Consider the following 16,022-nt stretch of genomic DNA (forward strand, 5'->3'; position numbering starts at 1 on the left):
TGAAATAAAATAAAACTGTAGTATATACTATAGTAATTAACTTTGTGTTTTTGCAGATTGTAGTATACTGTAGTATTTACTCTAGTGTAATGTGGACTGTAGTACAGTGCATTCAGAAATTATTCACACCACTTTACTTTTCAACATTTTGTTGTGATACAGCCTGAATTTAAAATTTATTAAATAGAGATTTTTTTAGTGGCCTACACACAATACCCCATAATTTCAAAGTGGAATTATGTTTTCAAAATGTTTACAGGCATGCATGGCTTGAGTGGAAATGTCTTGAGTCAATAAGTATTAAACCCCTGTGTTATGGCAAGCCTAAATAAGTTCAGGAGTAAACATTTGCTTAACAAGTCACATAATAGGTTGCATGGACTCAGTCTGTGTGCAATAATAGTGTGTAGCCCTTTCCTGTAGTCAAATGATCTAGTGGTCTCATAAGTGGAATGTTATTAATATACACTATACCAAAAAACATGACGAAATGTTTGTGTTTCTATGTCAAACAGTGTTGGTATATTTCAGTCTTCTGTGATGTATATAATGTTTAATATTGGGATGCAAACTCAAAGTTGAATACATTTCAACTCTATATCTGAAATGGTTCAGGTGTCTTCTTTTTTTAAGCCCATAACCATGTGTGTGAGGTGTATACTTTTGTAGTATTTACTGTAGTGGTTTGGCAAACATTACTGTAGTATTTACTATTGTGTTTTTGTTTAAATATCTTTGACATAGTAGTGGAGGCTTTCTTATTGAAGAAACCTACTGGAGAAATACTAAAAGAACAAATGTTCCATAACCTGTAGGTAGGACTGGGGTTGGAACCGATAGTGCAGAGCTTCTGCTCTGAACTATAACCTGTAGGTAGGACTGGGGTTGGAACCGATAGTGCAGAGCTTCTGCTCTGAACTATAACCTGTAGGTAGGACTGGGGTTGGAACCGATGGTGCAGAGCTTCTGCTCTGAACTATAACCTGTAGGTAGGACTGGGGTTGGAACCGATAGTGCAGAGCTTCTGCTCTGAACTATAACCTGTAGGTAGGACTGGGGTTGGAACCGATGGTGCAGAGCTTCTGCTCTGAACTATAACCTGTAGGTAGGACTGGGGTTGGAACCGATAGTGCAGAGCTTCTGCTCTGAACTATAACCTGTAGGTAGGACTGGGGTTGGAACCGATAGTGTAGAGCTTCTGCTCTGAACTATAACCTGTAGGTAGGACTGGGGTTGGAACCGATAGTGTAGAGCTTCTGCTCTGAACTATAACCTGTAGGTAGGACTGGGGTTGGAACCGATAGTGCAGAGCTTCTGCTCTGAACTATAACCTGTAGGTAGGACTGGGGTTGGAACCGATGGTGCAGAGCTTCTGCTCTGAACTATAACCTGTAGGTAGGACTGGGGTTGGAACCGATAGTGCAGAGCTTCTGCTCTGAACTATAACCTGTAGGTAGGACTGGGGTTGGAACCGATAGTGTAGAGCTTCTGCTCTGAACTATAACCTGTAGGTAGGACTGGGGTTGGAACCGATGGTGCAGAGCTTCTGCTCTGAACTATAACCTGTAGGTAGGACTGGGGTTGGAACCGATAGTGCAGAGCTTCTGCTCTGAACTATAACCTGTAGGTAGGACTGGGGTTGGAACCGATGGTGCAGAGCTTCTGCTCTGAACTATAACCTGTAGGTAGGACTGGGGTTGGAACCGATAGTGCAGAGCTTCTGCTCTGAACTATAACCTGTAGGGAACACATTGTATGGTCTATACTTGTTGCAGACTGTTGTGTTTTTGCAGAAATTATTGCAGAAGTTACTACAATGTTTTTTATGCGAATAATGCTGTAGTATTTTCTGTAGTATTCTACAGTACACTACACAATTATACAGTAAGTACTTTACATTATCAGTCGTTACCACATTGTGTTGTATAGTATACAACAGTTTACTACAGAATTCTATAGTAAGTATTGTAGTATTCTACAGTGCCTTGCAAAAGTACAGTGCCTTGCAAAAGTATTTTGCTGCATTACAATCTGTAATTTTTATTTGGATTTCATGTAATGGACATACACAAAATCGTCCAAATTGGTGAAATAAATTTTTTTAGGGGCACCACCAAGCAAGCGGCACCATGAAGACCAAGGAGCTCTCCAAACAGGTCAGGGACAAAGTTGTGGAGAAGTACAGATCAGGATTGGGTTAAAAAAAAATATCTGAAACTTTGAACATCCACGGAGCACCATTAAATCCATTATTAAAAAATGGAAAGGATATGGCAACACAACAAACCTGCCAAGAGAGGGCTGCCCACCAAAACTCACGGACCAGGCAAGGAGGGCATTAATCAGAGAGGCAACAAAGAGACCAAAGATAACCCTGAAGGAGCTGCAAAGCTCAACAGTGGAGATTGGAGTATCTGTCCATAGGACCACTTTAAGCAGTACACTCCACAGAGCTGTGCTTTATGGAAGAATGGCCAGAAAAAAGCCATTGCTTAAATAAGAAAAGAAGCAGACACATTTGGTGTTCGCCAAAAGGCATGTGGGAGACTCCCCAAACATATGGAAGAAGGTACTCTGGTCAGATGAGACTAAAATTGAGCTTTTTGGCCATCAAGGAAACGCTATATCTGGCGCAAACCCAACACCTCTCATCACCCCGAGAACACCATCCCCACAGTGAAGCATGGTGGTGGCAGCATCATGCTGTGGGGATGTTTTTCATCGGCAGGGACTGGGAAACTGGTCAGAAATGAAGGAATGATGGATGGCGCTAAATACAGGGAAATTCTTGAGGAAACCTGTTTGTCTTCCAGAGATTTGAGACTGGGACAGAGGTTCACCTTCCAGCAGGACAATGACCCTAAGCACACTGCTAAAGCAACAGTCAAGTGGTTTAAGGGGAAACATTTAAGTGTCTTGGAATGGCCTAGTCAAAGCCCAGACCTCAATCCAATTGAAAATATGTGGTATGACTTAAAGATTGCTGTACACCAGCGGAACACATTCAACTTGTGGCTCTACAAAGTATTGAGTTTGGGGGGGTGAATATTTATGCACACTCAAGTTTTCTGTTATTATTTCTTATTTCTTGTTTGTTTCACAATAAAACAAATATTTTGCATCTTCAAAGTGGTAGGTATGTTCTGTAAATTGAGTGATTCAAACCACCAAAAAAGATATTTTAATTCCAGGTTGTAAGGCAACAAAATAGGAAAAATGCCAAGGGGGTTGAATACTTTCGGAAGCCACTTTATAGTAAACTGTAGTATTTCTTCACGTGGGTCTCTCCCTTGAGGTTACAAATTATTTGAATTGCATCCAAAGCAAGCAAGCATAAATGCAAATTCAGATTACACCACCCTCACCCAGACAGAAACGCACAAACACATTCTCATACACACACTCATATTCTCACTCTAAAAATTCTCACTGTATCACCCTCCATATCTAACTAACACACATACACACACACACACACACACACACAAACACACACACACACATACACATACAAACAAACATTCACCGTATCAAAAACACACACAAAAACGCACACACAAACATAAACACACGGCTTGCGTCATGATGGCCCTGTACGTGCAGCTGATGAGGATGGTCAGGTAGTATACAGGGAAGCGAGGTAAGCAGCTCTAACACACAACTCCAAGCCCTGTACAATCTCCTAATAATATTATTATAATTATTATTATTTTTGTTTTTGTTATTTTTATTATCATTATTATTGTTATATTCTTATTAACTCTATTGTCCTGACCACCTGTTCAAAAAACAGCTCACCAATATAAGATACAGCATGATACAGTTATATTTCATACACAAGTTGGTAGCTGCAGAGCCCTACCATGACATTGACAGTATGTACAGTAAGTAAGTGAATGAGAAAAGAGAGAGAGTTTGGTTTGCTAGGGCTCGAGTGTCTCTCTCTGTCAGTGTTCCTCTAATCCAGCCCAGACTCAGTCAGGTTTATGCTCCAGCTCCCATCCCAGTCATTCCACTGTTGCAGGCCCTAAAAGGATTACACACCTAGTTTCTGCTGTATAGTCTCTCTGCTAGGTCACAGGATAAAAGGGGCCCATTCACACGCAGTTTACACACAGATTGGAACCCATGCTGCAGTGGTACATGCGCACTGGAAGCAACGGCCTAGACCGCTAGACCCCCCCTAGGCCACTCACGCACACACACACACACACACGCACACACACACACATCCACAGCTCCTCTCCCAGCCGTGCAGAGCCTGAGCCAGTCATGGAAGGATGCTAATCTGTTAGCGTTAGCGCTTGGCTATTCTGCATGGGTTCAGGTGTTGGCGTTGATGAGTAGCAGTTCTGCGGTCGCTAACCCTGTTCCGCAGCTTAGCTCAGACTGACATGACAGAAAGCTATGCCTGAGGAGGGAGGAGTAGGGTGGCAGGATCCATCTCCAGCAAACAATGGGTGTTTATTGAAATGGGGGGGAGGGAGGGAGGTAGGAACGGTGGACAGGAGGGAGAAGGGGGAGGGTGAAAGTCCTGATTGACATATCAGACGTGAGAAAGGGTTTGTTTAGTGCTGCTGTATCAGTCGCTGCTGCTTGATCATTGTTGTGAGCTGTTGATAACTCCAGAGGAGTCGGAGGATCTCAGCACAGACAAAAAGAAAACCCCGCACACAGCTATTCTCAGGGTATGGGAGAACCCTTAAACACAGACAATACGTGCTAGCACACTCTTTCTATTACCTTCTGCCTTGTCTTGTGTCATGTTTCTCAATTGCATACGGTATAGAATTGAATTGAATACTTCAATCCACAATTTCAAATTGTATTTTCTGTCAGGGAAGGGTTACCCCAGCAGGCATTGCTGTGAAGAGAGGAGGAAGGGTTTAACGGTAGAGCTGGCCCTTTATCTGAAGAGGTCCTGCCTGCCGGACTGACTGGCTGTGCTACTCCATGAGTAATGCTGAGCCATGGTGCCATGACACTGTGACAACCACAGAGGGGCGGGAGGGAGGGATAGGAAGCAGAAGGAGGAAAGGGGACTGTGTGGATAGAGAACAAATATAGACGAGGCGAGGGGGAAGGGGGATTTGGATCAAGCGAAGAAGCACAAATTGAGAAATGGAGGGTAGAGGAGAGAAAGGGATAGTGATAGGAAGAGAGAAGGCTCAGCAGTTGTGCCTGCCAGCAGCTCATTACAGAGTGTCACCGGAGTATTGCATCAGTGCTACAGGGACGCTCACATTGCAGGATGACATCACCTTTTACCGGCTCGGCTCGGCTCTGCTGCGGACAGGAGCTCCAAACACACCGTCTGTCTGCCACCCCAGAGAGAGAGAAAAGGAGAGAGAGCGATAGAGAAAGAGGGTTTGGGGGCGGATGAGAAGGATAAAGGTGAGGAACAAGGGTGCAGACTAAAGATAGAGGGAACGAGAGAACAGGGGAGAGAGATTTGGGTTGTCGAAAGGGTGGGGGTGGAGTGTAGCGAGGGTACTGCCGTGCCCGGACTGCTTTCGCTCTCTCTCTCTCCCTGCTTGGCGCTGTAACTGGCTGATACACTAACAGAGATGAAGGGGAGAGAGAGGAGGGGGGTCGACTCATTCCACTCCACTGCGTTATTAACACTTTGGTGCCGGGTCTAGTTTTTAACGGAAGAGCTGCATACGCCATGCGTGCCTAACAGGAGACTCGCCGTCTGGTTCTCTGGTCTTTGCGTTTGGGCAAAGACCTATTCAGCCAGTAACAGGAACTGAGGCTGGGTTTTCCGCACTGAATTAGAGCAATGCCTGGAAACTTCCAGACGGTGCAGCTAATTGGTTAGCTCGAGTTAGTGCACACATGACTCCTAGCTGGCTGGCTGGTTGCTGCAGATTTCTCCCACAGTGAGTGTCAGTTGGACAGGCAGACTGGACAGGCAGCTTTTATGACAATCAGGCTTGAATCTGTTAGGTCTGAAGTGCATCAAAGAATCAAAAGATACAACGTAATGTTTTCTTTAACCTCTAAAAGTGTAAGCCGTCTACAGCCCGTAAAAACACATTGAATAACACATTCATAAATGTAAAAAAAAAAAATCATAAGGAATAAGGTTTTGAAGTGTCTTCCCTACATCTAGAATATATAAGAAAGCTCATTTAGTTTTTTTGGTACATATATTTAACCCCTTATTTTTGTTGGCACAAAACTACCACCATACTTCCATTCATTTGTATGGGTTACCTTCAGATGAGTCCCATGACACTTGTGGGTGTCGTAGAGCAAAACAGAGAACATTGTGTTCGTTAGAGTCACCACTTTCCACATTGGGGTCATATTAGTTTATAGGCCAAAACGTCGGGATGCTACAGACCGTTTTCGTGGGATGACCAATTTGTGGGATGTCTTATGGTCTGAGACTCAGCCCTTGCAAAAAAACAGATATCTCTATCTTAAACTTTTATTATATTGCTTAGATTGACACACGGGTGCGTCAATAGACTCTTAAGGATCCTTTGAAATATCATATTCTAGGTCATAAACATTCCGACTTCCTCTATTCTTAATCAGAATCCGCTTGGACTGTATTTGAACCCACTGTCCCATATTGTAGGTCAGAAAGATTCTGCAGGGGGGGGTTCATGGCCTCTGCTGAGGCAGATATCTGACGAGACAGACTCAACATGCATGATGATGGTGACAGTGTCAGATTGACACTCATGTTTTAGTTTGTTCATACGCTTCTGTTGTTCTCCAGAGAGGACATTATATACACTGAGTGTTTTATGTCCAATAGAGTGATGTGGCTCCATACGGGGAGTGCGTCTTCACCATATACACTGACTGTATTAAACATTAGGAACACCTGCTCTATCCATGACATAGACTGACCAAGGTGAATCCAGGTGATAGCGAGGATCCCTTATTGATGTCACCTGTTAAATCCAATTCAATCAGTGCAGATGAAGGGGAAGAAACAGGTTAAAGAAGGATTTTTAAGCCTTGAGACAATTGAGACATGGATTGTGTATGTCTGCCATTCAGAGGGTGAATTGGCAAGACAACATATTTAAGTGCCTTTGAACAGGGTATGGTACTAGGTGCCAGGCGCACCGGTTTGAGTGTGCCAAGAACTGCAACACTGCTGGGTTTTTCACACTCAACAGTTTCCTGTGTGTATCAAGAGTGGTCCACCACCCAAAGGACATCCAGCCAACTTGACACAACTGTGGGAAGCATTGGAGTCAACGTGGGCCAGCATCCCTGTGGAACACTTTCGACACCTTGTAGTGTCTAAGCCCCGACGAATTCGGGGCTGTTCTAAGGGCAAAAGGGAGTGGAGGGAAGAGAAACGGGGAGTGGGGTAACAACTCAAAATTAGGAAGGTGTTCCTAATCTTTTGTACACTCAGTGTACATACAGGGAGTATGGCCCTCTCCACATGTTCCCTGCAGCTAGCAGCCCATGGACGCTGTTGCTCTGACATACGGTACACACAAATGGGCCGTACAGGCATACACACACGCAAACACACACCATTAGGTAACCCTGAATCCTGTATGGCTTATGCAACTATTTTATATAATATTGTATATTACTGCAGAGAGAGAGAGAGAGAGAGAGAGAGAGAGAGAGAGAGAGAGAGAGAGAGAGAGAGAGAGAGAGAGAGAGAGAGAGAGAGAGAGAGAGAGAGAAAGAAAGAGAGAGAGAGAGAGAGAGAGAGAGAGGGAGAGAGAGAGAGAGAGAGAGAGAGAGAGAGAGAGAGAGAGAGAGAGAGAGAGAGAGAGAGAGAGAGAGAGAGAGAGAGAATCTAATGATGTCTGTAAAAAAAATAAAGAGATAATCATCAAACCCCTACAGTGGAGGGTAAGGGAACAGGAAGCACAATCATTCCTGCCTTTGGATTTGGACACTGTAATATTATCACAACTTTCAGACATAATATATGCATGACCGCCACAGCGTCTTATGCAACAGTTCCCTTTCTGTGTGTGCTCTGGCTCCCCTACTCTAGAAAGGTCTATGTTTAGCGCGGGACTATGGAACAGCCTATTCGTGTCCACAGTTAAATTGCACTTTCCACTCTACTTATTACAGTTACAGACAAAATATGAAAGCGCTAAGGGCAATGGATAATCAGCACAGAAATAGCACCGTCAGAAAATGTGTCATGTGGCAAGCAGACTGCGGTCACATCAGTGTGCAGTGAAAACGCTTCCCCCCCTCCATCTCCATTCATGGAGCGGTTTCCAAATCCTCAAGGCAATCATGTACCTTTCAAACTTCAACAACCCAATTTAAAAGTCTGCCTTTTTTTTGTACATTTTTGGGGGGATTTGGCATTGGTTAGCTTGGCTTTGCACTGCAGCCAGGCAGATTAGAATCTCTCTCACGGCTTCTTATGCCTGCCCCATGGCTTTGAGCCGCACAAATGCGCAATCTACTGTGTTTTATCACAACGCACATACACTGTACACACACACTCGCACCGAGCAGTGGAATCACTGTTGACAACATACGCTGGGGACTTTGACAGGCAGAGCTACTGTACCTAACTGGAGTGTGTCTTTCTGTAACACTGATCTGTTGCAGCACATGCACACTGAGACAGGGGCCATGAAACCATGCGTAAAAATCAGGGCTGAAAATCTGCTAACACACACACACACAGATAGAAAAAGTTTCTCAATGTGATTTGGTCCCATAGGCACCCAGTTCATCTCTGTCAGTCTGGACCTCCCTTTTTTGGCATTTTAGCTTTTATTGTACAAAACCGAAAAAACAGATACATTTATTTAAATGATTACGTTAAAAGGTTAGAAGAGTTCCAGTCTTGCGTAGATGTTGTATTTCAGACACAGCTGCTGTGCAACCACTGATATGTCAAGACGAGATTAAAACGTGTTTACTGAACTCTTTAATCCTAAAGAAGGCCTACGTTTTAAATTGTTGATTAAAACATACCTTTATTTAAGACCTTTTGGAATAACTCTCTTATTAGATGCTGCATCATCACATTACAGCGCTTCACTAGGCGCTGCTGCGTTTCTATGGCTACAGAAGTAACAAAACCAACACCTGAGTCCCAGAGGTCATCTGTGGTTACACACACACACACACACACACACACACACACACACACACACACACACACACACACACACACACACACACACACACACACACACACACACACACTTATTCATACTGCTGCTATTATTCATGAGATTCAGAGGGACCCCGTCCTGATGCATAGATAAAACACAGCAGATTATTCTAGTTTCCCAGGGCTCTATCTCCTGTGGATTACCATGCAGGGGAGAGGCAGTTCCTGTGTCATTGTTACCCTTTCACCTGTCCAGCCTGGCCTGTGTGGCACCACCCCACCACAGATAGAGACAGTGTCAATTAAAACACTTTGACACACTTGACAGAGAGGGGCTGTGTGTCCGGCATTAGCCATCTGGGGTGGGGAGCTGGGGGAATCCCCCCTCACACACACACAAACACATGCCACTCTGCCCCCCCCCATGTTGTAACATATGTATAACATAGTGTGTGTTTTGTGTCTGGCCATGAGTTGTGGTCGTGCTCAGAAAACAATTACTAGATATTTTAGTGTCACTTTTCTCTCCTCTTGTGGCCTGCATCCCTTTGTCCCTCATAGTACTGTTTGACCCAATCAGCAATTCACTTCCTGCATCCCTGCGATGTTCATTGGCCAGGAGAGTACACCAGGTTGCAAAAAATTGAAATACAAAACTTCAATCTCCAGCAACAGAGTTGAAGTAAAGTCATTTCCTATTGGTTCCCAACACTGGAGTCTGCGTACTGCCTAGTTTTTAGCCTCTGGAAAGTAGATGGGAACATACCAATGTGTTTGTGTGAAAGGGGGCCAGTAAAATGATGCCACTAGATACTTGAAAATTACTAACATTATATATAAACCAGTGAAGAGAAAAATATGTCCATATACATATACAATCGTCCGTATGTTATAACAATGTTGTCTGTGAATATAGCGCAGAGAAAGCGCAAACCCATTTTCGATGCGTCATTATTAGAAACGGCTGTCACCCATATGTCCGCTTGAGGTGGTATCGCCGAGATGATGTGAACGGTTCCCTAGGCGCCGTCAGTGTTCTTAAAATGAAGACTACCGCTCAGTCCCTGAAGAACGGACTGGATTGTAGAGCTGGTATCTACTTTCAGCTCTGTAGGACTGTTAGATCATTTTATAGGCCTTTGGAACAGTGAAGTTGTATGTCTGAGCAGGGAAGCCTGGTGCTTTTAGAGAAGAATTCGTCGTATTTATTGTCTGAAGCAGGCATTCAGATCAGCAGAGACTGTTTTATTTGAGCTGTCCCTTATACAGTACATAGCAGTATCAAATCAGTCAAGTGTTGTATACGTTTTGTCGTTGTTCACCTGCGATCCTTTTTTTTTTAAATATCCATTTGGAGAAGGACAAGTGTCATTCGCAAGTGAAGTAAAGACAATGTACAATACAGTTTGGACTACGGAAAAAGAAGACAATGATTGGAGGGACGTGATGATGCCATATTCCACAGAATTAATATTTTACATTGAAATGGACCAACCACCTCCAGGTAGGCCACTAAAACTATTGGATATTCATTGTGTGGTAGAGTAATGTATCATATTCGTAGATGCGGGGACATTTGTCATGTGGATTGAATGGTGAAAACTTTGAGAAGAACGCGTTGCCTGAAAAACCTGCCTGTCTAGATCGCGAGCCTATTCATGTGGGTAACTTCGTTGTTGTTTCATTTTGCAGTAGTTATTACATATGGGCAAGTAGTGCACAAGCATCCAGAAATGTGCGTTATAGTTTTCTACTCCATTTGCTGTAACATCGCTACATTGTCAACGTCCAGTCGTTTTGCTACTGTTGCAAGTGCAACGGGGATGACGATCTTTTAGCATCTATTTAAAAAAATAATAATGTATCAGATGCGTTGTTTAGTTTGTAACAATTTTGTAAAAAAATAAATTACGAGTATATCGGAGTGACATCACATGAACAGCAGATTGATACAGGCTACTGTGTATCCTGCAATAATCCCTTCCGTTTTAATAAACATTTCACGCGCATATGGACATTATTCATTGAATCAATGAACTTTATTTGTCGCTATGATACAAATGGATTAACTCAGTATAGTTATTTAGTCGGCTGCTTATACCTTCGTTTTTCTTCAGTCATTCATTCATTCATTTAGCACGAAGGCCATCACTTTTGTCAGTTTGCTTTGTTCGTTTATAACAGTCTATTCAATATTTATTCATGTCGTTCAAACCTAAACTCTACTTTACCGTGTTTTACCATCAATATAATATCCTGGTTCTCCAAAATAGTTCAAGGTGTTCAGTCCAGTGAAGCATAGGTTGTGGGGGAGGGGAAAGAGATCTGAAAAGATTGCGTTACAAGTCAACGAAGTAAAAAACCTCTGTTTAATCTATATCAACGTTGCTCCAGGCGCAGATGCCATGCATAATATCTGCGCATGATTCTGACCGACTGTCATGTAGATGTTTAAATGTATTTTAGTCATTTCTTGGTATTTTGTGCAAGTGTCATTCGACTCACATCCCCCTTCCCCCTCTTCTTGAATTAATACCGCAGATGTAGGACGCTCAGCGGATGGAGCAGGAGATGCTGTTGAATTGCACTGAATATCATTTGCCGGTAGCTTTTTCTCCCCCCTGCCCCATGCCCTTGATAGAACGATTTTAGAATAGTGGCACCTTCTGAAGTGGACTGTTACAGTATCACGTTCTGCGTGTACAGCAACCCTCTCCATTGTCATCCGGGGCAAGTGGGATGATATCGCTTTAGAAAAAGGGGCTTTATGTCGGTGGTGGAGTGAATGGGGGGGGGGGGCATTCTCCTATAGCCAATGTGTTGTCCATTTCCATGTATATGTGCTGTCAATGCAATGGCTCTGCGATTCACAAGGGTTTCACGCATTCACTATGAGGTCATACATAGGCTGGGAACCGATAGAGAGACAGTTTTAAGATGGCATTTAGATATATAGGCTCGAGCTGACTATAGTCCAGCTTCACTTCTGCAATGCAACTCAACTATAGGCCTACTCTAAAAGACATAGCCTACAGTATAGGCTACAAAGCTACTGTCAAATTAACTAACAAGTGAGTCAGTACCCAGTGGGCAAAATCTGGTTTAAAAGGCATCAGTTTTTTTTAAAGTATTTTTACTAAACAGAATATGATGTATTCTTCTGTCCAACATAAGACCAGTCGGTCATAATTGTGAACACTATATTATGCGCTTTATTATGTACTGATTGTAGTTAAGACCTCATCATAACCTGGTAATGACTACCTGACTACAGCTTATTACCTACTGTAAAAAGTATTGCAGAGGAAAATGTTGTATATTCAAAACATTGTTCATTACATTTATATTTGTTTCCATAGCCACCAGTTAAGATTGAAATCTGCAGCATATTCTTACATTGAATGTTTTTAGCACATCTGCATACAGTAATTGTTTCATAATCCAAGACATTACATGCATAGAAAGACTGGGACAGAGTATATAAAGGCCCATTTTTTAAATTTGTATTAATGATTAATTAGTGGTGTAATGGGGAAGATCCTCATCAAGGACTTAGCACAGAAGTCGATCTGGTGCGTAGTGGCCCTCTTGAAGAGTGGTGTGATGGGTCAGCTCTGCAGTGAAAAGAATCAGCGCATTACAACTTTAACAATCTTGAGATTTTAAAAGGACCACATTCCTGAAGAAACTGTGTGGTCCTAGTTGAAAAAGTTTGTGGCAGTTATAGCTTAGATGTCTTAAAAAAAAAAAAAAAAAAGAGCAAATTGCTCATATACATACTTTGCGTCCTCATCCACCCCGACGTCAACGGGCATATTTAAGAACTTCAACCCCTTGAGTTTCCTGGCTTTTCATTGCACTTAACTGTAAGCTTAAAAAGAGAAGAAAAGAAATTAATGATTGGCATAATGTGGGCATGCAGGACACGACAGAACAGTAACGCACAGTAAGATATATTTAACAGTCAAAATCTACCAAAAAATGTCTCATTGTCTATGCCAAATGTCTCAACTGCTCACATTTACTTACCAATTACACGAGTGGTGTCAAAGGCATGTTTTCTCCTCTGTCCCTTCATATTGAAGTGGGACATTAACTAAATCTCAAACATTTTTAAGAAAGAGGATATCAAAAATGTGACTAGTTGGCCATTTTTTTTTTACTCACCTCTAAATGTTAAAGTTTTGCTTAATCCTAATGCGCGTTGTAATATTCAAACAACATTTTATAAACACACCACTCCATAATCCTGAGGACGTTGTCCCAGACAGAAGTTCCCAAAATTGAGGACAGCTTGGCAGTCTTCAAAAAAGAAAGGCAAATGCAAAAATCGAGGAATGTATAGAGAGACAATAAAATATGATGTTTTTCTAAAGTTATGTTTGTATGTCATATCATTCCTGCAACAAACAATGTTAGAAATTGGTGTAATTGGAAAATCTCTTTCCTTTCCTTCTTTAGCTGGGATGTGGCAGAATTGATCACTGGTAACGAAGTAGGTGGCCAAGGACTGCTGTAGAGGCCGTGCATCAGGTTATTGACATGTTTCAGGAACTGTAAAGACAGAGACAAATCAATATGAACCAGTATGATCAGTAACCTAGCTACTACAGAAGGCCTTAAGGTCTCCAGTAAGTTAGACTTAGCCTAGCAAGTACATTGACTATGTTGCCCCTCAGCATTCTGGCAGTTAGGCAGACAGACGGGGAGGGAGAGAGAGATACTGCAAAACGTAGGCTATTTACAGGCTGGATAACTACTGTACTCCTTCCCTTTGTTCCCTCTTCCACTCTTCCATCCAATCTAGAAGATTCCTACAAAAAAAGAGAATCAAGAATTGAAAAAGACAGTTGAGGTGTAACGTTAGAATGGGTGTTGAGGGGTATATGCAAAATGTATCGTATTGTCAAATACAATATACACAAAAATACATGGATCCCTGATGAATCAAGAAACATGTTGACATGACAATGTTTTCTAAAGTTGTGATCATCTCTCGCTCTCTCTTACACAAACACACATTTGCTGTCATTAACTAAACAGATATCAAAATGTAAACTTTAGCTAGCTAGCTACGACAGGTAAAAAATGAAAACTTACCATGTCCACGGAGGATTAGCCACAGCGCTAACGTTAGCCAGCTAACAAAACTTTAGTTGATGTTTTTCTCCCCAACAAACCGCTGCATTACTTACAAAAGTTAAACATGAAGGCAGGAGAACAGGGACTACCAATTAGTGGTCAAATCTTTTTGAAGTTTTTTGTGTACATTTTGAGAAACTGTCTTTGTTTTCCAGCTGTGTTGTTTTGTAGCCTACCGGGCATGTGACGGCTCGAGCAATCAGGTTGCTTGCGCACAGAGATTTATTTCTGCACGCGAGGCACAGATTCCAATCCAAGTTTTAGTTGGAACTGAACTGATATGCCTACCTCCTTATTTAGCTACTGAAATTAAAAGTAAATTAGTGCACTATTATGGTATACCCCTTTCCTGCAGTCAAATGACCAAATCGCCCTCTAGTGGCCTCATGGGTGGAATTGTATTAAAATTTTTCATAATTTCATAATTCTTGAAGAAAAAAAATGATGCTGAAAATCTGGTGTTTCTATGTCAAACGGTTTTGTTACATTTCAGTCTTCTGGGATGTATATAAACTGTATTATTAGTATGCAAATTCAAAATTGAGGACATTTAAACTCTATATCTGACATGTTACAGGTGTCTTCTTCTTTTAAGCCCATAACTATGTGTGTGAGGTGTATACTTTTGTTTCAAAGTAGATTTGTTTTAAGACTACCAAGAAACACTCTGTGTGACCCTGAGTTAGCCCATTGGAGTAAAAAGTTAATTGCTTAAAACAATTAGGGGAAAATATAATTGTAATATTTTCAGGGTTAAGTTCAGGTACAATAATTTGATTAACTATTGATGGAATTAAATGGGATAAAAAATAGGGTTTTGTAAATCCTGGTGGATTGCAGTAGAATATTGAACTAAAAGACATACAGTGGTAAGAAAAAGTATGTGAACCCTTTGGAAATATTTGGATTTCTGCATAAATTGGTCTAGGTCACAGCAATAGACAAGCACAGTCTGCTTAAACTAATAACACCCTAACAATTAGACATTTTCATGTCTTTATTGAACACACCGTGTAAACATTCAAAGTGCAGGAAAAATATGTGAACCCTTGGATTTATTAACTGGTTCACCCTTTTTGGCAGCAATAACCTCAACCAAACGTTTTCTGTAGTTGCGGATCAGACCTGCACAACGGTCAGGAGGAATTTTGGACCATTCCTCTTTACAAAACTGTTTCAGTTCAGCAATATTCTTGGAATGTCTGGTGTGAACTGCTCTCTTGAGGTCTTGCCACAGCATTTCAATTGCGTTGAGATCAGGACTCTGAATGGGCCACTCCAGAAGACGTATTTTCTTCTGTTGAAGCCATTCTGTTGTTAATTTACTTCTGTGTTTTGGGTCGTTGTCCTGTTGCATCACCCAACTTCTGTTGAGCTTCAATTGGCGGACAGATAGCCTAACATTCTCCTGCAAAATGTCTTGATAAACTTGGGAATTCATTTTCTGTCGATGATAGCAAGCTGTCCAGGCCCTGAGGCAGCTAAGCAGCCCCAAACCATGATGCTCCCTCCACCATACATGACAGTTGGGATGAGGTTTTGATGTTGATGTGCTGTGCCTTTTTTTCTCCACACATAGTGTTGTGTGTTCCTACCAAACAACTCAACTGTAGTTTCATCTGTCCACAGAATATTTTGCCAGTAGCGCTGTGGAACATCCAGGTGCACTTTTGCAAACGTCAGACGTGCAGCAATGTTTTTTTTTGGACAGCAGTCGCTTCTTCTGTGGTGTCCTCCCATGAACACCATTCTTGTTTAGTGTTTTACATATCGTAGACTCGTCAACAGAGATTTCTGT

The 16,022-nt window shown here is 42.1% G+C and overlaps 1 protein-coding gene and 1 non-coding gene across 3 annotated transcripts in view; one reads left to right on the forward strand and one right to left on the reverse strand.

Annotated features, from left to right (window-relative positions):
* LOC139578744 (phosphatidylinositol 3-kinase regulatory subunit gamma) overlaps positions 1 to 16,022 on the forward strand; it is a 306,191-nt gene that overhangs the window by 252,838 nt on the left and 37,331 nt on the right. The window contains exon 1 of one of the 2 annotated variants that reach the window (XM_071406721.1): positions 10,092 to 10,586. The exons of the other annotated variant lie outside the window; for it this stretch is intronic. Within the exon in view, the coding sequence (XP_071262822.1) occupies positions 10,475 to 10,586 (112 nt within the window). The 5' untranslated portion in view covers positions 10,092 to 10,474. Of the gene's footprint in view, positions 1 to 10,091; positions 10,587 to 16,022 lie in introns of those variants that run through there. 2 annotated transcript variants of the gene reach the window in all.
* On the reverse strand, positions 749 to 803 carry LOC139579882 (U7 small nuclear RNA). The gene has a single exon (XR_011675892.1). It is a non-coding gene; the product is annotated as a U7 small nuclear RNA (small nuclear RNA).

Source organism: Salvelinus alpinus, chromosome 6 (assembly GCF_045679555.1).
Source record: "Salvelinus alpinus chromosome 6, SLU_Salpinus.1, whole genome shotgun sequence".
In the NCBI taxonomy this organism is placed as follows: Eukaryota; Metazoa; Chordata; class Actinopteri; order Salmoniformes; family Salmonidae; genus Salvelinus; species Salvelinus alpinus.